Consider the following 25,732-nt stretch of genomic DNA (forward strand, 5'->3'; position numbering starts at 1 on the left):
TTATATTACTACCCTCATATGACGACCACATCAGCATAATAAAAGTTTTGTAGCTAAAGGCCGTTTTACACGGGGCATGGAATTGCGCAGATTAGAGCTGTATTAATTTCTAAAATGGCGAGGAATTGCACGAATGCATGAACGAAATTAGAACAGGAGCTATTTTGCCGTCTCGCATCCACACATTCTCGCATGTGTTCTAGCAATTCACCGCTTTACACGACGTAATTTTGATTTCGCCTTCGCGATTGCGCAATTCCGTGTACCGTGTAAAACGGCCTTAAGATATATTATTGTATCTACACACTGTCCCACAATGCCGTTTTTGACGTCAAATTTTAGTAACTTCGCATCGAGCAATATTCATTGACATTGGCTTACTTATGGGGAAAGGTCCTAATTTTTTTGATTATGAGTAAAATTTTACAGTTTCGAATTTTTGACCTAACAATATGGGTCTAAACAAAAATTTGAATGAAAATGAAAAAGCAGGAGCAATTTCCACAATTTTAGAAATTAATTAAATCAATTAAAATTGTGGAAATTGCTCCTGCTTTTTCATTTTCATCATGCCACGTTTCCACTCCATCTCGCCTGAAACCTCAGACTATAAATATTTGAATTTGCCTTATGGGGTTTTAATGTTAAAAAATCGAGATAGAAAATAGTCTAATTTCATTGACCAAGATGTCAATTCCTAGGTTTTTGGACTCGAGAAAACCGAAAATAAAACTTTTATTTACGAAACTTCAACCATTGACCCAAATAAGGTAACAATCAAATTCATAAGGGTGGCAAAAAGAATAGCATACCAAATGCCAACAAAGGTCTATCTCGATTTTTTTAACATTGGAACCCCATAAGGCAAATTCCAAGTTTTGTTTAGACCCACATTGTGAGGTCAAAAATTCAAAACTGTAAACTTTTACTTACACTCAACAAAACTTAGAACTTTTACCTATAAGTAAGCCAATTTTAATGAATATTGCTCGATGCGAAGTTACTAAAATTAAAGGCTAAAAACTACACACGGCCTGTAGGCAGTCTGTATGTCAGGACCTTCATGCCATATGGAAAGCCTAATTCTTTGTAAAAAAAATATCGAATATGCATGTTTGCTGTGCTGAATTCCAAAATCAAAATCCTTACTTCATATATCAGAGGTAAATACGATTTCAAAGACAATGCGTTCCTTACTACATTATTTTAATTTAGTGAATGGAAAAACTGCGTTCTAAGGTCTGGAACATATTGCCACTACCTCTACGACCAAATGATTCAATCAGCACAACCTGGTGCGATGCAATACTTAAACAGGGAACAGATGTTGGAATTATATAGACGATTTGGCTCATACCAAGACGTTTGCATAAGTCATCAAGCATGAGTGTTGGAGGAGTCAGTTGATCCGAGAAGGTTTCGGTTTCGAGTGAATGCCAAAGCTTCAGATGAATATATCAAGGCTCACGGTAAAGGAGAACAATAACTGCTGATTTATAAAATTGAATTGATAATACCTTAGCGTAGTTCTATTCTCACGATTATACATTGATGCGCCGTGTTTTAAACGAGATTAAGGACTTGAAGTACTTACGAGGCAAACATATGCACGGCATAAATCTTGTAGTTGAAACATCGAATGATTGCATTGGTTAACATAGATGTTCCGCAATTTAATCGGATTTTCGAACCATTTTCTCAATAGGACATCGTTACATAATGCAGGGAGACCAGAATAATCATTAGATAAATAAATAAATACAGTGTACATTATTTATAAAAGGAATTACGTTCATTTAAGAGCTCCACAGGTAACAAATACATTAATTCGATAGTTAAGTGGAGCATTACTCTTTTAAGGACCGTGAGATGCCGCCCTGGACTTGGGTTTATGACCTCCGAATTTTAGTTTTTAAGTTACAATGATAAATATTATGTATCCCATCATTTTGAGAAACAATTACAAAACTTCAAAGAGCTGTTGAAACTCTAATGCTAAACCTTCAAAATAAAAAATGAAATAATACGTAAGAAAAAAATCAAATCGAGAGTAAATGCATTAGGCAATGTTCGCGTATTTGAAATTTAACACCTGATCGGAAACTCATTGGGGAGGGATATGTTCCATGCGACACACTACTCATATAATCATGCTATATCATCTGTATCCCAAAAAGCTATATTTAATATAAAAGGTGGCTTACCTGTTATGGCATAGACAGAACTAATGGGCATAACAATCCCTCCAACTGTTAGGTCAGCAGCTGCAAGACTCAATATGAACATGTTGGACACCTATGAAAGATAAAGACATTATAAATCAACCTTTGCGAGGAATTGTCCATTGTTATATCACATAAATAATATGCATCTGCTACTAATATAACCAGGCAAAGCACTATTTGATTAACTGTACTGGAAATTTACCGATGCTTAATTTAGTATACTTAAAACTACGAGGAAAAAAGTTTTTGCAACTGGACTTTGCACTGCAAATGTTTACTAAGAGAGAATTTTTGCCATGCAAAATGCAAATATATGCCAAAATAGCTACTTTTAGTTTCCCACATTTTAAAATAAAAAATGGCATGCAGTCCATTGTTCAGTTGGCAGCGGGCACATGGAACAAGTCATTACGTCTAAGTTTTGCAGTTGACGGGATTACGACCATAAGTATAACGCCTAAAAATGACCCTTATTTTCTATTTATATGATCTAGAACAAACATTCCCGAGAATTTCAGTCTAAAAACGGAGTAACTTTAAAAATTTTCCAAAAACGCTGAAGAGTTTCGAAATTAGAGCTATTTCGCGGCGATTTCCGTATTATTTCTCTTAAGGAAAATATTTGGGATGTAAGATTTGCCACATGATAGAGGTACAGTGAGTAAAATCACCTACCGAACGTGGGACGGTAGCTATTGAGCCATGCTTGACTAAAATGTATAAATTTATTCATGAGGAAATTCTTTTAATTCACGATTAAATATATTGAGGGAAAATGACTTGAGATGGGTGCCGACTGTATTTAGTCTAAAGTAGCCATCAGATTTGCTATTGCTCTAACATAGAATTGAAACTTCATTGAATTGAACTTTCCCACCAAAAAGATTTTACTAAGTACATATTCAATATTAATCCATCAGCCACGTTGTTGGAACTGAGAGCAATTATTTTTGAAAATATTATTTGTGGTGCTATGAGAAACTTGTACTTGATAATAATTCTTCCCTCGGATATTTGCATTGACAGCATAGCAAAGAACATGGTAGGCCAATATTTCATGAATACACATTTTAAAAAAGCAATTATCTTATTAATTCATTCGGATAAAGACGAATAATAGTATAACATGCCGGGCATTAACATAGCTGCAGCCGGCATTATTGTGTTTGGCCATGTTATATTTAAAGCTACTCAAAGTAATGCCGACAGCAGCTCTGACAAGTACTTCGTCGCAGTAAGTAGAATTCTACTCGTGTCACTCACTGGGAGAGTAGATAGTCAATTCATCCCGTAATTATGTGATAGTCCTCAAAAGAATTTCGGCAATTTACAGAAATTCTAATTAATTACCAAAGCCCTTATCCAATTGTCAGAATCCCTATATTTTTTAATATTTTTGGGAGCCGGATGGCCACCAACTAACTTGTCATAGAAAGCATTTCTCATTCTTTGTACCCTTGGTAAAATATAATGACCATAAATCGATTTTGATTGATCAACTCCATCAATTGTGGTTTTGAGGCTTAATATATATGCTCACTACATTATATTCAATTACATTATAAGAGAAAATTATTTGAATATGGGTTGGGTTCCACATTTTCACGTGATAAACGAAACCTACAGCCCATCACCATCGTACTTCACCGAAAAAAACAACTGCGTGACCCCTTTCGCGCCGGGGCGGCTAGCGCCTCGGCGCGAAAGGGGCACTTTTTAGTCATTTCTCCCTCAGATATGTGGATGCATTGAAAGCATCTTGGACAACGACAAAGGAAAATATTTATGCTTGAAGCATTTAGAGAAAGCATTTATTATACTTATTCTGTGAGATAAAGACAAATAATTTAACATGCCGAGTATTAACTGAGCTGTTGTTAGCATTATTGTGCGTGGCCACATTAATAGCCGCGCATAGTAATGCTAAAGAAGTCCTGATAAGGAATTTGTTGCTGTGCTTACGTTCCAAGGTGGCGCGCGCCGAGATAGCCGTGCCAGCATGTCCAATTCCTGAGTGCCGACACTATGAGCGAGTCGATTACCCGCGGCGCCGATTCAACGCAAAATAAGCTATGAATCTCCAAGGATATTCTCGATGCTAAAATAAATACTCAATACTTTTCATTTCCTAGTCCCTAGAATCCAATTTTTTATGGCTAAGGTCTTTCAATATTTGCAACATTTTATATTTCACCTTAAAAATTGATTACGTTATTACATTCCAAAACTTTGCTATAATATGTATCTTAGAACGGATATTCCCTTTTGGATACATGAAATTCGGTAGATAAATAATTTGAAAAACCTAAGGTTGGGAAAAAGGGTATATAATTATTTTTCATTTAGGTTGGGTTCCACATTATTTCAGCAGTAAATTTCCATCCGCTAACTGGTCATTTTATTCACTACTCGGTGCTTCAATTCCTCTTATTATTTGTGGAAAATATATATGTGACCATCTATATGCTATTTTGTAATATTTTCGCTTTCATAAAAAATTTTACTGTTGAAAAAATAGTTGAGTAGCAAGAGTCATCTTAGTCTATTACAGTTCATTTCACGTGAAAAGTTTCAATTTCTACGAATTTTATCTAGTGTATACGATAAGTAGTGAGAATTACAGTACTTTAAAGGATATGATACCCTCGCAAAGGGTTTTGTTCTCATAGCCTAATATGTTGGTTGGTAAGAAATGTGCTGCCTTTTGAAATATAATTCGTTGTTTAACGCAAAAAATAAAATTTAAGGTAAAAAACCGACAGCATACGATAAATAAGATGCTATAAAAACGATTGGGATTTTAGAATTTGTTATGTTTCGTTATTAAATATTATATTTCCATGTTTTCCTCTATCATCAGACTGTATCAAGCTGTATCAAACTTTCAGACATACAAGTATGAGGCAAAAGTGAGACGACATAGATATGAGAGGAAAGAGACTATGAGGGTTCTAGGTGAACCCTCTTAAGGGTACAACGCACCGGGGCCGGGAACCAAGCCCGTGGCTTATACGCCCGATCACCCGGGGAGGGGGAGGAGAGGAAGGAAATAGGATAGAGGCACCGCTGCGATGGGAGCCCGCCGACGCCTCTGTGATATGAGAGGACAATATGGATATTAAAAATGGAATGAATATGATTTTTTCGTGGAAATATGTACTACTGGTTGCCAAAAAAACCTGCTGGTGAACAAGGCCATTATTGCTGAACCGTGTCCGAAACGATTAGGGTGGTGACATCATCACCCTCGCAGTCAAATCAATAGAAAATTGTGAAAGTCCATGCATTCACTCAAAAGCCATCCTCTCTAAGCTTGAAGTACTTCTTATCTCACTCTAAGCTCTCTGTTCTTCCACCCAAGTTCTAATATGCAAACTAAATTCGGTAAAATTTATGGACATTAACGGCCGTATTCATAGATTTCCGCTAAACACGCTACTAGGGCGACTAACTTAGTCGGCTACTAAGACCTTTATTTCGCCTACTAAGATATGGTATTCATGGATTCTTCTAAGTGAGCTACTAAGAGCTACTAACTTAGTGTGCTACTAGCCAGCTCGGTAGCCGATACTAGGTAGCGCTTTGTGTTCAACTCGATAGGCTATGCTTGACAACACTGCATCCGACTCCTCCGTGGCACGGAAAATTCGTAAAACCATCAATCAAAAGAAATTGATTCAGCAAAATGTATCAAATTTCTACTTCATAATGGATAATTCGATGTGGTATTGCATCATATATATATATTTTTTTTACTGCTATACACAACAATTATGCTATTCTATTGGGAAAGGATAGATTTATGAGTACTAACGAAGCATTTCTATTTTTTTAGATGCAGTTATTCTTTTACAAACGGTCGCGGATACTTGTTTTCACTAGCGTATGCGTTATGAGTATGGAAAAACATAACTATCAACGTCAGTATTATACACATTTATATTCGAAAAGCAGAAATACACCTCAATGTCAGAGTAGAAACGAAAAAATTTACAATGCAGAAATTAATCGTAAAGAAAATAACGTTAAAGTAAATGTGTAAATGACACACATTAGTTATGTTACAAATACCTAAGTGCGAGCAATTAGTAACAAATGTTTGCACTCCTAAAATGTAATAGTTAAGGAAACAACAATCTGCCTAGCCACATTTAAATTTTTCAAATATTGACAGCGTAAAACTGCGGAAACAGAGGACATATAGTTTTCTAGAGGTGGTTAATGTAAAAAACAAAGCATAATTAACCTAACTTGTTATACTTATTTATTGCTGATAACATCACAAATAACACTTCAACGCATACAATATTTCACTTTAGATTTCACGAGCTGTCTTCATGATATTTATAATCAGTGCATTCCGAATCAACTGATTCAAAGAAAAACTTGGTTCATAATTAATTTAAAAAACTATAACGTAACACTAATAAAGCATGATAATCAGTTTTCCAATCACTCTGCACACAGTAAAAGAATTTGCACTTTTTGAAGTTCGAATGGATTCTTCACATCTCACTTCCCACTCGTCACTTGCGATTTAGAATCAGTTCAAGTTATTTCACATTACCATTACGTTGACAATGAAATGAATGGGCTGAAACAAATTGCTAAACCAGTTATCGTAACATCAACAAACTCCAACAAACTTCCAATCTCGCAATCACTCGTACCGTGACCAAAACAAAAACAACAGCGCAACGAAATGCATGAAATGTAAACACTGGTGATATCTCACGATGAAGTGACCAGAATAAATAATAAAATCTAACAGAACTTGTTACTCTACAAACGAATGAAAATTAGTATGCGTTTGCTATATTCCTAAAGAACAACTACTTCATATATGAAACATATCCCCTTCCTAACAGTTAGATACCCTTGATGGAAACGTATACGGTTGATTAAACCAATATGGAAGTAATAAATAATTTTTCCGATGCTCATACACTCAAAAATCACTTCACTTGTCGATCAACTCTTTACTTCATCATCAATATGCAATCAATTCACTTAGGGGCGCACTGAATGCACAAATTGTGTTCACTTACACTAGAGGCACAAGTTCACTGCACGTCGTAGCTTCCTCGCAGCTACACAAAACTTTCGATTCCTGTGAACAATTACACTACATATGTTGCCTACCTTACTTGAAGAATAGATTCTCGTATTCCATTTTGGCACAAATGCGTAATAATCTATGACAGAATACAAATAAAACCGAAGTTCTATCATCCACAATGGTCCGCCATATTTAGTAGCTCCCTTAGACAAGGCCGGAGGGCGACTAAGAACCGCCTACTAAGATAGTAGGATACTAAGCTTAGTAGCCCTTACTAACGATCTATGAATACCATTTTCCCAGTATGCTACTACTTAGAACGCTACTTAGGCGTTAGTAGCTTACTAAGGAAACTATGAATACGGTCGTAAGTGATTACGATTAAGATTGTGATACGACAGCATGATTTACTCAGAAGAGCATGAAATGAAAACGTTTTTTATTTGCGTTCCTTAAAGAGGTCATTAGCTTTGCCAAACTTAACGGGGTTGACAGAAATATTGGCATATGGCCTTTGTAGCATAAAGCTAACTTCCAAAACCGTGAAAAGTTATTTATCTCATTCGTTTGATCATAAAGCGTTCGAGAAATTACTTCTACAGCCGTGCGTAGTGCGAACAGTGCCGTAATATAAAAAAAATCATTCTGCAATTTGTAGAAACACTGCATTTGTTGTGGAGTTTCTCCGATTGAGTAAATCTGCATATTACGCGTTAAAATTGCGTGTGTGTTATGCTAATTCTCCAAATGCAACACAGCCAAAAAGTTACTCAGGCCTTCAAGCTTTCTTCTAGCCAGATATCATTTGCTATCATTCTAAAATTCATTTTACTCTAGCGTCAAATTTATCTTGACCGGTATTCAAAATCCACCACCTACGTTGACGAACACCGTAGGAAACATATGCTAAACCACAACTCGAACTAGCTTACATCCTTACGGAGATGGCACTATAGATTTCATTGCCAGTTTTCACTTAGCTCATCTCTGTGGGGTACAAGCCAAGTCCGATTCGGGGAGAATCTATGTGTGCAATTCGTTGGGAAACTATTTGCTCTGGAATGTGGCATTGGCAAGCATTTAAATCGCTGTATTCATCTCTTTCGTAATATATATGGCAAAAGCTACATTTAAAATTATAATACATTTTTTTGGGTTTGTATAATTTGTATCTACCTCGCTTTAAATTGTTTATATCTCGCCTCCCAGGTATTTATTGTAATTTTTATTGTAATTATTATGACCATTATCTCTCGATCACAATTTTATAGTTCTTTCAAGGGTCACTCGTATCTTATATATGCATATGGCATCGGTAGCTACATACATTTATACTAAAATAGTAATTATTGAAATGATGAATAATGTTGTAACAGATAGAGTGAGCAGAAATATTACACGTAGTGCAATGACAAAATGGGAATGTTATATGGCAAAACCTTTAAAAAAGTATATTCATTAGTTTAAGCCATTTCCATAGTCTCCAGCCAGTTGGCAGATGTTAGCATAGTCTTAATTGTGTGCACCCATAGTTGTCCCATTACCTGATTAGTACCACTGCTTTTTCCCTCTTGCCGGCGCACTAACTACCGATTATCAAGTTCATGGTATCAAAATTAACCCTAACCATCATTGAAACTTAACTGCAACGTAGTGCGCGAACAGAATCGATTCCAAACGTACTTTTTAACCTTATTTTTTTCTTCTATAAGTTTTCTCCAACTTCCGGCCACGGTTTAATTTGTCCCCAGACGCTACCAACCCGAGTGCCACCGTTTCGGAGTTTCCGCCTGCTTGGTCGAACCCTTAACGGTCACGGCGCCGACGGATCTCCAAGGAATACGAATCATGTAAACATACACTTGCCGCCGTGGTTAACATGCGAAGTACGGTCCAGATCTGTAGGATATCTACCAGAAGTAAGGCCCATCCCTCCTTCTCTTAGCTTGTAATGGATCGTAGGTAGTTGTAAGTAAAGATTGGCGTGGTTTTTTGTTGAAGCTGCAAGTGCGTGTGAAGTTTTTGATGTAGTTTCATTATAAAACAATCGAAGGAAATAATCAGCATGGTCACGCAATATTAGTCCTCGAATTGCGTTTTAAAATTTCGGATGAATTTGATTAAAATTCACTTATATACAGGGACAATTTACAGAGTTTTGTGATCTTTAGTAACATTACTGTGATCATTCACAAATACAACTTTTGATTATGAATATTACGTTCCCAATGACGGTCTCAAATTTAAATGCGTTGACAAATTGGGCAAATAATTCTCGATCATTCCTCATTATTGCAAACACTATCCAAGCCTTAAACTGGAACAACGTCAGAAGGGGCAAAAGGTCAACGTGTATCGTTAATAATATCATGAAAATCAATAATACAGCCAACTGCAGTGCCGAAAAGGGAGTTTTCATTGCAAGAGAATTTATTCTGAGGATCACTTGCTCAAGTAACGTCCGTTAATGCAGTCCTGCCAAATTTTGACTTCTACATACGGTAATTTTTCTCTACTATGGGAGAATTATGGTTGAGTTGAAGTGAAAGTACCTGTTTAAAATTATCAGCCTCTTCAAATTTGAGAAAGCCATTGGGAAAAGTAGTATTTATCCTCAAAATTGGATTTTTGTATCTGATAGCCACAATATCTTCCGTAGAAATCCAAAAGGTAAGGTGATCAAAAGTAACTTCGGGTACGAACAAGAAGCTAGGTCTATAATCGGATTTATTTAGGTCTTGAAAGTTTCTGGGTTAAGAAGTGCGAGTACGAGGAATCCCTTGGGGTTATCATGGGCTTGCAAGAGTTAAGAAAGGAGCTTGACGCTATCATTTGACGGCGGCTTCGTGCAGCGTGAGTCTCTAGGGAAACCTGGTACTAAATATTCTTAGAAAAATGCAAACCACCGTGTGAAAGAATCCTTGTATCTTCTGAAGATCGTGTAACAGTGGTGGCGGGTAGTGTACGACTCCTCTCTTCAACTGTTATAGACGTCTAGAGTGACTTATAATCCCAACTCTATCCCAAAACGCTAATTATTCTGGTTTGCAGCTGCAACCAGGTACAAAATACGGTAAAATTTGGCTTGCCTCTTATTCTCAGTGTACACCGTATTTACTTCCTCTTAGATTATCTAAGCGAATGTTCGCAACCATTCGGCTGAATGCCCCACGAAATGTTTGGCACATAGAATGCCAGACTCAGAGATGAGGAGGTGCGGCTACATTTCATTTCTGAGCTCAGATACTCGTCCTGAGAATCAACGGTCGATACAATTGTGTGTGTTTCCGTTTTATTTTATCTTTCTTCCACCAAGACCGACCCAATATGGCCAGCGGGTACGGGTCCCTAATCCTGACGACCAACTGACTACCATTATCCTCTTTCACTACCCGCTAAAATACGTATTACTACCCTCACTATACACCAGCGAGATGAATAGGCTTAAAAGAATTTAATAAGGTTTCATAGCGAGATAAAGAGGAGCGATTCTATGATAAAAAATCATCTAATTTTTGTATTAAGTACCAATCCTCATTTAATTGCAGTGGTCAGTTTCATCCAGCCCAAATTTTTAGGTAGAGTATTTTACTTAATCGGCCATTGCATTATATCTGCTACAAAAATCGAGTGAAATAGGCCATTACTCAGGGTTCATCAACATTGCTGATTTATTTTTTACCATGAAAGCATCTATGTGTGTCTATGTTGAAAGTCAGTACCAGAAAGGAATTTAGTGTTAATTTCTACACCCGTCTACTCCGCTTTAAGGTGTCCCCCTTGCACATTTCAGATAAAGGTAACTTATACGTAAGTTCTTCATTCCGTACCTGCTATGACGGCGAGTGGACGCGAACGCTTTGTGTCCTTTCGTCGATTTGATTTGAACTACATGGCATGGATTAGAGCGAAATGAATGGGATATCATCTTATGAATCAATTGATAAAAAATATCCAATGGCTGGGTGAATATAAAAATTTGATTTCCGTGATAATAATGAAAAATACCTCGTATTTAAATAAATTTGTATCAGGATGTGGTGGAAACACCTACTACTGACACTTAAAGGAGATAACCCATTGCTATTTCCTTGAGATAACCTATTCCTAGACCCGGTAAAGAAAACTGTGAACTGTCGTCCGCGAAATCGAAATAATAACCGTGAAAAAGTGGAAACTCTGACATTAACAACGAAGAGTTCAAAGCATTAAGAAGGGAAAACTTTACTTTTTAGGCAACTAGCAACATTGGTACTTTCTATTTTCAACACCTAGTTCTTCAAACCACATGACTTCCCATTCACGTACGAGGTCTCCATTTCACGGCAGGGGATGAGGGTTGCATCAACGAGTAGGGGTTTTGATGGAGTGCCTTTGAGGGTGGAAGGTGGAAGATATAAAAAGGCTACCCCTTCTTTCACTGTCCTGGCTGAGGTTAGCTCCCATTCACTCTCCTCGACTCATCTCCGCGGAGAATTGACCGTGAGACTAGGATGAGGTATAGCCTTTCTGTTGCATTGAGTGTGGAGTTTCTTACGAGCTTCGAAAGCTTCTCCTTGTCAATCGCTAATCCCAATTTCCTTCTCTCATTCTCATGGATTTGCTTTGAAGACTAACATTTGTGTGTTTTTTGGCTAATTATTCTGGGCATATACAGTAAGGGTCTTCGCTAAAAAAGACATCAAGTCGATATTCAAAATATTAAAGAAATTGAGCACATTTTCTTGACATCTAGTAGACATTTTAAATATCCAAACCATTGAAGACATTTTCTAGACATCTAGGAGATTATTAGGATAATCATGATATTGTAGACAAGCTCTAGATATCTAGATGATATTTTGTGATATGTGGGTCGGAGTAACCTATTGGCGTGGAGAATCACAAATCCATATTAGAAGGGCTAATTCCTTACAATGTTCCCCCTTGATTATATAAAATTCAGTTTTTAAAGCTGATGAAGTGAGATGACAGCCAAATCTGAACTGTGTATTGGAATTTGAGTCTTCTGTAAGAAATCTTAAGACTTAATCCAAAAATACGAAGGATGAGTAAGGCTACTCTTTATGCGGGAGTTAATGAATTTTTGTTCCCTAATGATGAAATAGCAAAGATAGGATTATTTACCCTTAAATATATCATTTCAGAATCATAGAATAAGAAATTGTTGCAAGAAAGTTTCTAGAAAGGCATGTGCTTGACTTTCTTTTGAGCAATGAAGAAATATATCAGTGAATACCGTGGAAGGATACAAGTCTGGTGAAGGTCGATATAGGTGATAAGAAGCAAAAGGAAGAAAATAAAGAAACTAGTCGGAATAGGTCCACAGATTAGAATTTCGTGACGGAGTAGAACACTTGACCATATTTTGATATTGGAATGCGAAAAAGGTGGCAATATGGTCATTGGATGAAATTTGTTACTTGGAAAAAAGAAGCCAAAGGTAGAATGGCTTAAAGAGTTCTAATAGAAGGAATATTTCATTGTGTTTCAAATTTATTCAAATTTAATAATAGTTTCAAATATTTTAATCACAACACACAAGAAAATATTTTCAAAATAAAATTTGAAATATATTTATTGTAGAGGAGCAAACCGACTTGCATACTGAGAGAGCTCCGGTATCACGGATATCGACAGCAAGAACAAAATGATGGTTGTGTAATTTCACCTAAAATTCGAAGGATTTTCAAAGAGCAAAAGCAGATAATAATTGCAGTGAAGCTTTCTCGGGTTTTGCACCGGGTCAGGTCCTCATATCTTCCTCCAACGTTTCGATTAACAAATCGCCATCGTCATCACGAATCCAGAAATCCTGGGAGATATTAATTGCAGCCGAAATTCACTCCAGTGTTGGCCTTTCGATGAGAATGGGAAGAATATGAATTTAAAAGCAGAATGGAGCTGACCTCAGCCGTCAAGGGCACTAAAGTAAAAACTGCGGTCAAAACTATGTGCTTCATGACGATGCTGCTGGAATGGAATTCAATAGAGTTATTGCATGATGGGTAAATCAAAAGTACAACGAGTTGAGAAAGTCGAACGTGATGAAAAGGAATAACATATGGACATTACAGACAAAAAGTTTACGAAAACTGCAGGGCAGTCTGATGAAGGGCTTGTATTGCTGAATGAAGAGTAAGGACGCATAGTTTTAGGCATTAAATAACGATGTTATTTAGTTTTTATTTAAATGCAAGGTGAGGAAAGAGTACCGAAAGAGGTTTGGTGATGAAAATATGCAGATATTGATGACAAAATTAAGTATTTATCAAGGATAACAACAGAGAAGGACCAATTCTTGATTCTAAATTATTTGTTGTAGTAAGAAACTTTGGTGAGAAGGAAGAAAGTGAACAAGACCAGATTAATGCTTAGTGAATGAAAAATGCTGAAAAGAGGAATTAAATGAAGATGAAGGAACTCAATTTACAGATGGATTGGAGGAAAACGCAGAAACCCGAAGGAATATTATGCTCTTTAATTCCAGAGTGGAGAGCGCGAATATAAGTTTTAGTTGTGTGAAAATACTCATGAAAACTCTGAAAGAATATATTTGGAAACTAAGTTTACAAAAAGGACCTAAAATTATGAATCATTAGATAGAAGACTTCTCGCATGAAGATGATTTGGTATGATTCCTTAGGCGGTAGAGAATTGTTACAAAACACAAATGAAACTGTAGAGCTCTCAATAAATTGACAAATATATACCCCTTACGAATAGATTCGGCCACTGAAGTAACGAGAAAACCGCTTATATCACCAAAATGTAGCTCCTGAGTTGCTGGAAAATCAGCATGCAGGAAAAGAGGAAGATTTCTGTTCCATATCAAACAAACAATAGTCATGGTGAGAAAATATTAAATTCATCAAAAGGACAAAGCAGAAAGGACAAACATTCCATTGCAAAATATAAGAAGAATCGTTTAAGAACCTGAAAAAAGAAAGGAAGTATTTTATGCAGCGAAAATTCGAATATTCTTCTTATTGCGATTGAGAATTTAAAGGTGGCCCATATATATGATGGGTAGTTTTCTAAAATTGGCATAATAGGAGATGCTGAAATACCAAGTGGCAAGAGTCGATCATGTTAGCAACATAGCATTTGTGAGAAGGTGCGAAAGAGTGATAACTTTAAATAAAAGAAATGGCAATCTATTGGGATAATACCCAATAACTCCAAGAGCTGATGAACGAAGTTATCCGATCGGGATACAATGGAAAGCATCCTTATGAGGAATTAAAAATTCAGTGACGGTAACCAGTTGGAACTGAAAGTAAGTGTTGACGAAAAGAGACAGGAAACCAATAAAACAAATCCGGTGGTGGTCGTGAAGACGATAATTTCTTCATATATACACGTGGAACATTAATTTGCAGGATATTTCATGCGGGATTTTCCAGGGAGAGCGTTTAATATCCGATAATGAATGTTTAGTGGATAGGAATATTTCCTTTAGTTGAATCAACATGCATTTAAGAAATCGATAGAAATTTTTAACGATCATGTGGACAGAATAAATTTCGTGTATTGCAGTAAACAGTATTTCTATTTATTGAGTTAAATATTCTGAGAAGATTGTCAAATAAATGGTAATAAATAAATATTTAAAGATTTTTATGTATGGAGGGAAACTTTAGAAATATTCAGGTGAAAGTAAAGTTTGTTTAGGTGAGGTCGTCCATAAAAAACACCGATTCATAGAATTACGAGGTAGGTATTGAGATGGAAAAAACGAAAGACGAAAATACTATGCTTTCAGATTGGTCAACGGAAAAGTTTTTATAATGGAATATAAATTAGACAAAATCATTGAATGTAATGAAGGCTGAGAATAATAAATTTTTTGTCAATGAAGAGAGAAGGAAAATACAAGCTCTGATATGAATATTGCTTATTATAAAGAAGGAAGTAGATTCGTTTCTTTCCACAGATTAATATTCCTGTAGCTCTACTCTATTTTTTCTTCTATTTCGCTATTTTGAAATTATATTTCGTCATACTGGTATTTTCATCATCTACCCAAGAAGTCAAAACAAGCTGTACCAAGAAAACAAAACACTAGGAGAAAATGAAGTCAGTATTTCATTTACAACATTTAATTTCCACACAGTGGAGCCTGAAGCTATCCAATTATGCCAATACTGGAAAAGAGCGGCGATCAGGAGAAATTTTTTAAACTTCCTTAAATTAGTGAATATCCATTATATGAATGTCCATTTTACAATTGCCATATATAGAGATAATCTTCGATCTGAATTTAAGGATCATATATATTAAAGGTTTAAATATTTTACATTGTTCTATCATGATAGGTTATGAATAATCCATATTTTTTTAATCGTCGAAAACATATTTATCTTTCAATATTTTATGATGCAAAGATAGTATTTCTATATTTCAAAACGAGTAAAATATTAAAGGAAATGAAAAAAAGTAGCTCAAGTCTCATGGGATATCTTTAAAGGGGACCAATTTTCCTATTTGCTCATCAAGGTGTACAGCACACTGCCAAGCTAACAATCACGCGCACTCACGTGCTTCCATGTACACTCCTTTCCATGTTCACTTATTTCTCCTTATTTTGGATAGAAACACACGGATCTAGGAAACTCTCAATGACCCTCAGCCACTGTTGAGGTCAAAAGTTTAACCCTCCGTCAGACGCGTCACATTTTGGAACGCTATTTGCCGCGCGGCGTTTCATGGACACCATTTTGGAATGATTAAACAAAATGTATGAAAGTAGAAATAACTGTTTTAACTACAAAAATCATTCATTGAATACTTATTACTATGGACATTACTATGGACAACATATTTACGCATAAAAGTGATGGAGATATTGTATCAATAAAATACTGAATACTTATTTTGACGAATAAGGAATGAACTTATTTTGACGTTTCTTGCAGTTTCTTCGCAATAATAGTTTTGCTCAGATGTTAAATTAATTACAAGAAATCGAAGCCAAAAGACGCATATCCAAAGTTTTATGCTTCCAATAGTTGTCAATTTAAATTATAAACGTAATTAAAAACTTTGCGATGAATATTACTAAGTTATCTATTTAACGTATTGTAACTCGAGTTGTCGGGAGGCGTCTAGTAGCCTCCAAAAACAACAAAATATCAATTTTTTTTCCATAAATGTCACATAACATGTAATCATATTGGTGACTATTTCAAAATCATAAAATAATAAGATACAAGAAATATGAGTTTCCTAAACATTAAAATACGATGTGGGCAGAGAAAGAAAATGGCCTGGCGTCTGGTAGACGCCATGCGAACGTCGGAGAGTTAACAGAATCAAAATACTTATTCCTTCATCTGCTTAGCCTACTACGTTTTTTGTTTACTGATTTTAATAATGTAGTAGGTATCCATGACCCAGCAGTCAGGATCAAATGTATTCAGTTCAATGCATCCATAATATTCACCAAAATATGGTATGTTGCAGAATAGAATATTTTTTAGAAGCTTCCGATAGGTGGAAATAGCCACCACCCACTATACTCATGATGCATCGCCAGCAATATCGATTGCCTTCCGTTTCAAGAGGCCCGATATTTAATGCTCACGGTACGCTCACATCCTTTGATAGTTTAGATCATATCGTACTTGTTGCCTGTCCATTACAGGCACGACAACAGCCCACGGCTATAGCTTTAAGACGAATCGAATTCAGCCAAACCTAATCGTAACCAAGCCTATCCCAGTGACATCTATGAGCAAGCGATGGCTGTTTTATTTCCATTTTCTTAAGTTAGTTTTCCACTACTCATTATTTACTAACCTCGCGTTCGTATTAAAGCTCATCGATTACATAAAAAGGAAAAGTATGCAACGAGGCTTTTCCGTAACTTTTTAGCATATCATTTTCGACTTCATAAGAAATGCACGCCTCATAATGGCATACCGTCCGTTAACAAACAGTAGTTTCTGCTGAAGAACTCCCAAAGTTTGGAGTTCCACCACCTGAAGTATCAACCTGAGCATGAGCCGAATCCTACGCATTTATATTCCCGTAGCTTCTATTTACACAACTTACAATATTTATATCCTTTACATAGCAAAGGGATCGGAATTTGGTGGTTTTGAAATACTTGTTCCGAACGATGAGTAATCCTCGTAGTGAGCTATCGGTTGCAGGAACGATCAAGTACTCAAACTTCGATAGCGATAGATACTAAGGACTCGTCATGATAACCAAATGGAATAATTCCGTTCTAAAATAAAGATGTAAGCACTCTCTACGGGAATAAAGGGAGCAGTTGAAGAACAAGTAGTTACATATTTGAACATTTTTCATTCCTCTGATTATCGCTATCTATTCGATGTTCACATCTCCATCTCAGAAATTTTCATTCATTTCATACTAAGCATACCTATAATTCCATCGGTAGAGTTCTGATCTTCTCCGAGCAGGAAAAATCATCAATAAGATTACTCATGCAGAGTCGAGAAAATGCCAACCTTGGTACGTATAATTCAGGTGTCTAGTGAAAACATGAATGAAAGTGAAACCATGAATATGCTCAGTCAGTAAGGAAGAAAATAATGGAAATTTGTTGGGTGCACAATAATAGCAGAAGTAATTTTTTTTAAAGGGATGGACATCACAAGTATGTTTCATGGCTTAAAGAGAAAAAAGACTAAAAAAATTCATTCTTAGATACGAGAAAATATGAAAATTGTAAGAAATTAAAAAAATGAGATAAATAAACACGCATGATGAGCAAACCACGTTTGATAAGTGGCATGATAGCTTCCGAAAAAGCCTTCTACGATGAGAATTTCTTCTGACTAATTATACAAGGATAAAATGAATATAATTTACTAAAATACCATTTTTCATGACCAAAGAATAAATATAAAACAGTCATCGAAGTTCAGATAGTAGGTAATCATACCTTATACTTCCTAAGAACCTTTCTTATACTCCCTTAGAACCGGATTACAAGAAAGATTCTCTTTCCTCATCTTCATTATCTACTAAGGTGTGAACGTCTTGAGTGAAAAAAACTTTATTCAACTATCTTAACTGCCATTAAATTTTTTTATTGAATTATTGCAATATCTGGCGCATTGAAAATCTTATGCATTAAATTGGGGAATCGACCCGCTATGCTTCCTTCCCGGTAAGCTAGAACTATATTAAACTTCAGTAACGCAATGAAATACGTCATTCCCATGCTTCAAAGATACTTACAGGAGTCAAGAAAAATGAAAATTTACATTATCGAAATTATTTTCATAAAATATTGAATATAAATTTGTGTTTAAATAGGGAGCTACAAAGGAAATAAAATAAATCATAAAAACAAGAAAATCAGATAAAAAAACTATACAATAATAAATTATGATCCTTCGTATGTTACTAATGGTCGTGCTGATGATCTTCTTTAAGGCTACCTTTTGTGAAATTGATATTTACTTTACCTAACGCGTCATCGATATCATAAAATTTCCCAGGATGCCCAGTGTTTTTTAGTAGCAATATTTAGGATCGAATTGATGAAATAATACTATTTGTAATAAATAGAGCACTGAGTAACTGAGTATTTTGTTTCAAATCGTTTGCATCAGCCCAAGTAAGACCATTGAAATAAGGATTCCTTAAAATTAATAATAAACCTTGTTTTAGAAAGAATTTTAGTATTTCGGAACTCATTTATTAACTTCGGTGGAAACTATAAAGGTTCTAGCAATGAAAATATGGCTCAATAGTGAATAAATTAAAGTAAAATGTATAACTTTTTAATACGAACACACCAATTGATGGTAAATTTTCCGTGGAAAATAAATGCAGTAAAGCACTCCACAAATAAATAAAACTTCCTGGGAGTAAAAATGGCTAACAGTTTGACTAAATACTTACAACATGGAGCGATCGTCTAAAAACAGGGTGCCAGGAGCGATTTCCGAGCTAATGATTTTTTTAATGTTTGTAATTTAATCTCATTAAATAATGCTGTTATTCGTTGTCGTAGACCAGTAATTGCGAAAATTCTGGCACCGACTTCAAAATTATCAAAATAGCTTAATTTAATGATGTGTTACTTCGCCATACGCAACATTTTGTGGAATAGGGTCACCATTGTTTTCCTAATCAAAATAAAGTAGTTTCCACGGCAATGGATGCAATAATTTGACCACCGATGTCAACTTTAAATTGCGTTAGTCTAAACTCCCAATTGCCATTTCCGAATACACCAAAGTAACGTTAAATTTAATGCTTTGAAAGAGTCGTTTTAAACGAAGAGGAATTAATATTCGAGCATGAAAGAGAGATGTTAATTGTGGATACAAAATTAAAATGAATTTGTGGCAATTAATATGCACTTGCGGTAAAATGAAAATACAATGCAACATAATTGAACGCGGTATTTCATGTAATGTATATTGTACTGTGAGTAACTCTCATTGCAGAGCAGTAATGAAAGAGAAACGCTCAAATTTCCTGAATTTATTCCATAAAAACGAAACTAATTTTAGAACTGCGCGTAATATAAATGATGTTGTTATTTGATAATCCTGTTAGTAACCACCATCATAAAATTACAGCCACTTTTTTGCTGCAAATTCGTAACTTTGAATTCAGAGGAAATCATTGTTTAGTTTTCTATTTGAGGCATGTATAGAAAACGGATGGGATAAAAAAATGTCTTGAACAATCGTTTGCTGTAACACTGGAGGTTTTTTTTCCATATGATAAACATATCTGGACTTACGTAAGCGCTTTAATGAAAGGTATATAATAGATCATTAGGTTTAGACCCGCAAACAATATTTTCCGATTCCAAGTGTGTTTCCTTGACTTTGAAGTCTTTTATGTTGCTATACCACTCTGTCGGTAGCGGATGCGTATTCAAGTTAGGCCATACACAGATGAATGGATAAAACAGTATCCAATCCTTCTTAAGAAATCAGTATCCTTCCCTACTTTCTTTACTTTCCATACTCCCAACCTCTAAAGCATCTTATCTGCATCTTCGACAAGACAGCTGATATTACACTCCTTGCCCAAAGGATAGGGCTCTTTGTCTGCTCAAAAGGAACCTAGCCTTGTTAAAGTGAAGGAAAAATCAGTCCCAAGTGTGCCTTGTTTAATATCTCTTACTCCTAGATAAAATAAAAATTTATAACAAAATTCACTAACTCTTGATTTACTTTGTGGTATTCCATTATAAGTTTTCCTGGATATCAGACAATCACTTATACCGCTCATTTTTTTTATCAGAGCGCGACCCGGGTTTCAATGAATTATCATCATCATCATCATCGGGTTTCAATGAATTATCATCAAGAAACCCGGGTCGCGCTCTGATAAAAAATAAGTGGTATAAGTATTTCTCTGATATCCAGGCTAATTTAAAAATTTATAGTTGAAGAAAATTCTAGGAAAATAAAACATGACTGACCAGAGATGACTGTTAGTCTTAGTGGTGGTGGGGACAAGTCCTGGTCTAATATACTCTGCTGTAACACTGAAGGTTTTTTTCCATATGATAAACATATCTGGACTTACGTAAGACTCCAGTCGCGGGTTCGATTTTCGCCTGGATAAGTTTCTTATAACCAATGCATGAATGTGTGTGCTTTTCTAATGTTAATTGTTGTTGAAACCTCCGATATAGATACCTCATTTTACTGTTTTGGGGGGTATTTGAAGTGAATAAGTAAACGAGGAAATGGTAAAGTCCACAGCAAAAACTAACAAAAGTAAATGTTAAACCATATTTGGGATCTGAATATATATTTTCCTTTGACATGGATTTTAATTGATATCCTTGGAACACATGGGGCCTGATTCTTGTTCTTTCTGGCTATCGCCAACGCAATTTGTCGAAAAGATTGGCGAACGGTGTATGCATTCGTATTCTCATTTTCATCCGCTATCTATCGCTAGGAATGCTTTGCTTCGTCCCTCAGGCGACGAAACAGTCATTCTCGTTCCGTCTGGCGAGCATAGAGCGAACGTAAACATTTTCCTAGAGCGAATTTCGCTAGCGATGACAATGAAATTGCTCTAGTGGCTTAGCGAAAGAATTGGCGAGAGACAGACTCGTGATTTTATTACCACTTTACATCATTATTATGCTATATTTTTTATTTCAACGAGCTTTAATTGTAATCAAGATGTTTGGCATACAACCTGTGTGTTGTTTTTCACGTTTTGTCGTTCTACGTATTTGAAAAAATGGGATTAAAAAAGGGTTTGCATTTAAATGAACCGCGAAGCTTTTAATTGATAATATAAGACACGGTCTTAGGCGTTACTTTGTGGAATTGCTTCATTATAGATTAAATAAAATACCTTTGTTTTATTCCACACTTTGTTTTAAATAGCACGACCCGGGTTTCAGCATCTAATGCTATCATTCGATGCTGAAACCCGGGTCGTGCTATTTAAAATAAAGTGTGGAATAAAACAAAGTTATTTTATTTAATCTTTAATTGATAAGCCTATTGTATAGTCGTCGAGCATTCTGAGCATGTAAATGTGTTGGATTACTTGAGAAAACTTGTTGCTTCGGTTCTTATGCTCGTGAACGTTTCATTGGAAAAATAAGAAAGAGACTCACTGGAGTTTGGCCATCTGAGAGCATTTCTTGCAGTAGGTGAAGTTGTGGTGCACTATATAGCTGTGTAAGCTTCTATGCTGAAGGTGATGAGGCCGCTTTCTCCCTCAGTAACTTTTTTTCTCTCCACCACAAGAAAAAGGTTCGTGTACTATGTTTTTCATATTCAGAAGAAAGTCGCTCTAAGTTCTCAAAATATTTTTAAATTACAGGAAAATTTTTTATGAGTTGTTCAGCTCTAATAAAGACTCACTGAATTTTACCGGTAGGCTTTCAAATCTGACAGAGCTCTAGGCAGCATAGGATGTGCAGTACGCTGTTCTGCCGTCTTTGGTGTTCATCAAACATCAGCAGTTTATGTTAATATGAGAGCATTTGACTGCATTCCTTACCTATTCTCCCCTAAAATCTTATCCTTGCATTTCCTTACTTCCTTAGTGTACGATAAGCCACTTATCATTTTCTTACGTAAGAAAAACCATAAGAAACAAATAACTCTCTTATTTTGTATCATCAGGGTTAGGTTAAAATTTAAAATACTAAACTGTAAATTTCACCGGGGTGACTTTTGGACTCATCATGTACATCTACGAAAAAGATGAAAAACAAGGAGAACGGTTTTATGTTCTACTACGGAAAACGACCAATGAATTAGCAATATTTTACAACAATACTAAATATAGCATTTGATAGTTTCACGCAATAAACAAAACGTGGCATAATATATGTTAGGAATTTTATTAGAACATACCAACGTGTCTCGCGCTGCTCATTCGTTTGGGACTGCGGGGGCAAATGTGTCGATCGCTGAAATCATCTTACTCCTATTGACTTATGGGTAATTCGTCATTGCTTACGTCACAATCTTTCGCCAAGAGAACAAAGTTACCCGAACTGAAGCATTAGGCGGGGCGAAATGAACGCAAATAGTCGCGAAAAACATTTTCGCTTCGCTTTGAGTTGCCTCGGCGAAGCGAAGACAGAAGAACGAGAATCAACGCCATAGTTGTAGCGTATTGATTTATATTACAGGTACTGCTTACGATTCCTAGCAAAGAGGCAGATAAATTGGCAAGCAAGCTTATGGTGAAATTGGAAGGGGCAGACGTATTATTTAAAAACTTAATCAAAATGAAAATCTACGTTCATACTTCATCACTTACAAAAAACAAGCACAATGAACAAAGTTCGCGCAACAAATATCCCAACAGTAATCAAGAAAAAAACACCTTAAAATACCAGCTAATTCCAGCAAAATGATGTTAAAAGCTGAATGCCAAAATATTATTTTTCATTACAATGGAATATACAATGTATTTCAGAAATAGAATATTCCACCATGATTCGACGTAATAATGTCCTATTAATAATTGTCCTATTCCCTCAGCAAGCTATTACTTAATGAGAATTTACCGAAAATTTTCAAATATTTTCAAAACTTTTCATCTTCACACCGTAGAATTAAGTTTCCGAAAGTTTATGTCCGTGAAGTCCGAAAGAAAAGAGTTTCAAATTAAGAATTAAGTTAAGATTCCGTTTCACTGCTTTCGCATTATAATGACTACCTATATCCATAGCGATAGAAAGATATTTAATGACGAACCTAATTACATTTATTTAATTGAAAATTATCTTTTAATTAAAAACATTTCATGTTTTATCGTCCGAAGTTTATCCTTTTTGCTGCATTCAAGATTCACATCAAGCGCACGTTAAATAGCTTCGTAAGAATGTAAATTTATTCATAATGGCTACGTAATTTCATCTCTACTCGCCCGATACGTGACATATTGCAGCATGCAGCTTGGATTTTTTCATTTAGTTCCAAGATTTATTAAACGGAGTAATAAAAATACAATCTCTCTGAAACAAGGGACAGACTTGCTTTGGTTGAAAAAGTCACGTGCCTGGTAGAAAATGGCAATCGAGTCTCTGAAACAAATTAAGAAAAGAGTTTCTGTCCCTCTCTGGCTGCTATCTCACTTTGGTTTGAAAACTTTGCTCGGAGAGTGGATTGACAAGGACACTTAAAACTCATCTCAAGTTAAACTCAGATGTTTTCATAAGTATTAAGGACAGCAGTACAAGAAAAAAAACATGTGTCACTGACCAAAAATCTATAAGTTAAAACGCAGCTATCTAAGGGAACACAAACTTACTTCTTTTCAAAGAATTGGAAGAAAAAATACGAGAATGTCATAAAATCAAATGGTCAGAGGTATTATGATATCCTGTTCTGGCATCCATCAATGCTTAATAATTAAGTTTTATGCTGAAGAATAAAGTTTACAACTATTTCATGGGAAAATTATTAAAACTTCATAAAATTTTACTGAAGTGATAATCTTGAATATAGTAAGTGCATTGCATTCTCTGACAATTTAAAGATGGCAGTCATATACTGTCCCGAATGGGTATTACTTTCCCAACAGAAAAATGCATTTGTGAAACTTTTTTCTTTGGGAAAGGTTGCCGTTTTTTGTTGCAGGTAACTATGAAATAATGTATTTTGGTTATGTAAATAAGGAGTCATGCAGCATTAATATCAAAATGGATTTGAGTCTCCCTCGAGGTGAAAAGTGAGTAAGTTGCTTTACACTTAGAATCCAAATAGTAATCCGAACAGTTGGATCACTTCTTTCTCTTCTATAATCGACCAATACTCTGCCAATCAATATCAGTTCCTGACATGCCATTAATTTAAATATTTGTATTTACGAATTGGCTAACATTAAAAGCTTCCTTATGAATTGTACCCACGTTTGTAATTGATGTTGAAAAATAATGGGAATTGAGAATATGACTGATGATACATATCCTTATTGATGCTTTTCCTTTCTTTGAGTACCGGCTCCCAATCTGACTATCATCTACAAGCTTTGTAAATACAAAAAGATGGTGTGAATTTAGACTTTGGATTAAATGTAGCTGTAGCTGTATCTTTAAAATCCTTAATACTCGTTTTTACCTACTTTGACTATTTTGAGGGTTATTTTTAAAATTACTATCTCAATGAATACAATGGTTTCAAGCAGAAAGAAGATAAAAAATAGTATAAAATATTTTCACTCATCAAATTTAATTACAGGACTGCATTAAGAGTTGCGAACTGCACCCTGGACATTATGATTAATATAATGGAAAAAAGAGATGATAGTGGCAATGCGGACTCAAATAGCTACGGCATAATAGGCACAAAATCTATTTCCTTCGAAGAAAATAAATAATATTTAAGTAGTGTAAATATAATGAGGCCATGGAAGCTGAAATTATATACTTAACGTGAGCATAGAAATAATTGACGCAAGAATGTCGGCTGTTCACCTTAAAAGGTTGAAGAAAACTTTCCTTTAACTTTCTTCTTTAATGTGACAATGAGGGACCATCCGATAATGTGACGCAGCAGACGTCTTTGGAGTTCTGAGCAATTCGAGCAATCGCGGATTTTGGAAATCATTTTCCTCTCGCTTCGTGAGCATCGGCTTAGTAGAGTGGAAAAATGTAAAGGGATGAAGACGGTGGGGAATGATGAGGAGAGAGTGAGCACCTGAAGTTGGAGGACGGGCGGAGGGGGGAGGGCAGATAGAATACCGAGAAACAGCGATGAGAAGGAGTTGGCAAAAAATGAAAGATTTGCACGAAAAATTTTATCCTGCCGGGAACCATCATAACACTTGACCTAATGGAATCATTGGGGAGCAAATAATTACGAGTTGCTCAGAGTAAGTCCAGGATTGGCGCGAGCATCATAGTAATTGGGAAAAAAATGCATTACTCTCTACAACCTGATGTTTCTTTCTCTCCCCACTTGCATTAACCCTTAGTTATATGCTAAGCGGGGATTTTTCAACGGGAAGC

General features: G+C 35.6%; 2 protein-coding genes across 2 annotated transcripts in view; one reads left to right on the top strand and one right to left on the bottom strand.

Annotated features, from left to right (window-relative positions):
* LOC124170664 (histamine H1 receptor-like) overlaps positions 1 to 2,286 on the bottom strand; it is a 30,418-nt gene extending 28,132 nt beyond the window's left edge. The window contains exon 1 of the mRNA XM_046549538.1: positions 2,205 to 2,286. Coding sequence (XP_046405494.1) covers positions 2,205 to 2,286 — 82 coding nt within the window. The remainder of the gene's footprint in view (positions 1 to 2,204) is intronic.
* Positions 2,287 to 3,351: 1,065 nt separating this feature from the next.
* Positions 3,352 to 25,732, top strand: part of LOC124170667 — a 125,900-nt gene continuing 103,519 nt past the window's right edge. Inside the window, exon 1 of the mRNA XM_046549546.1 lies at positions 3,352 to 3,459. Within this exon, the coding sequence (XP_046405502.1) occupies positions 3,352 to 3,459 (108 nt within the window). The remainder of the gene's footprint in view (positions 3,460 to 25,732) is intronic.

The sequence above is a fragment of the Ischnura elegans genome, chromosome X, assembly GCF_921293095.1.
Source record: "Ischnura elegans chromosome X, ioIscEleg1.1, whole genome shotgun sequence".
NCBI classification, from domain to species: domain Eukaryota; kingdom Metazoa; phylum Arthropoda; class Insecta; order Odonata; family Coenagrionidae; genus Ischnura; species Ischnura elegans.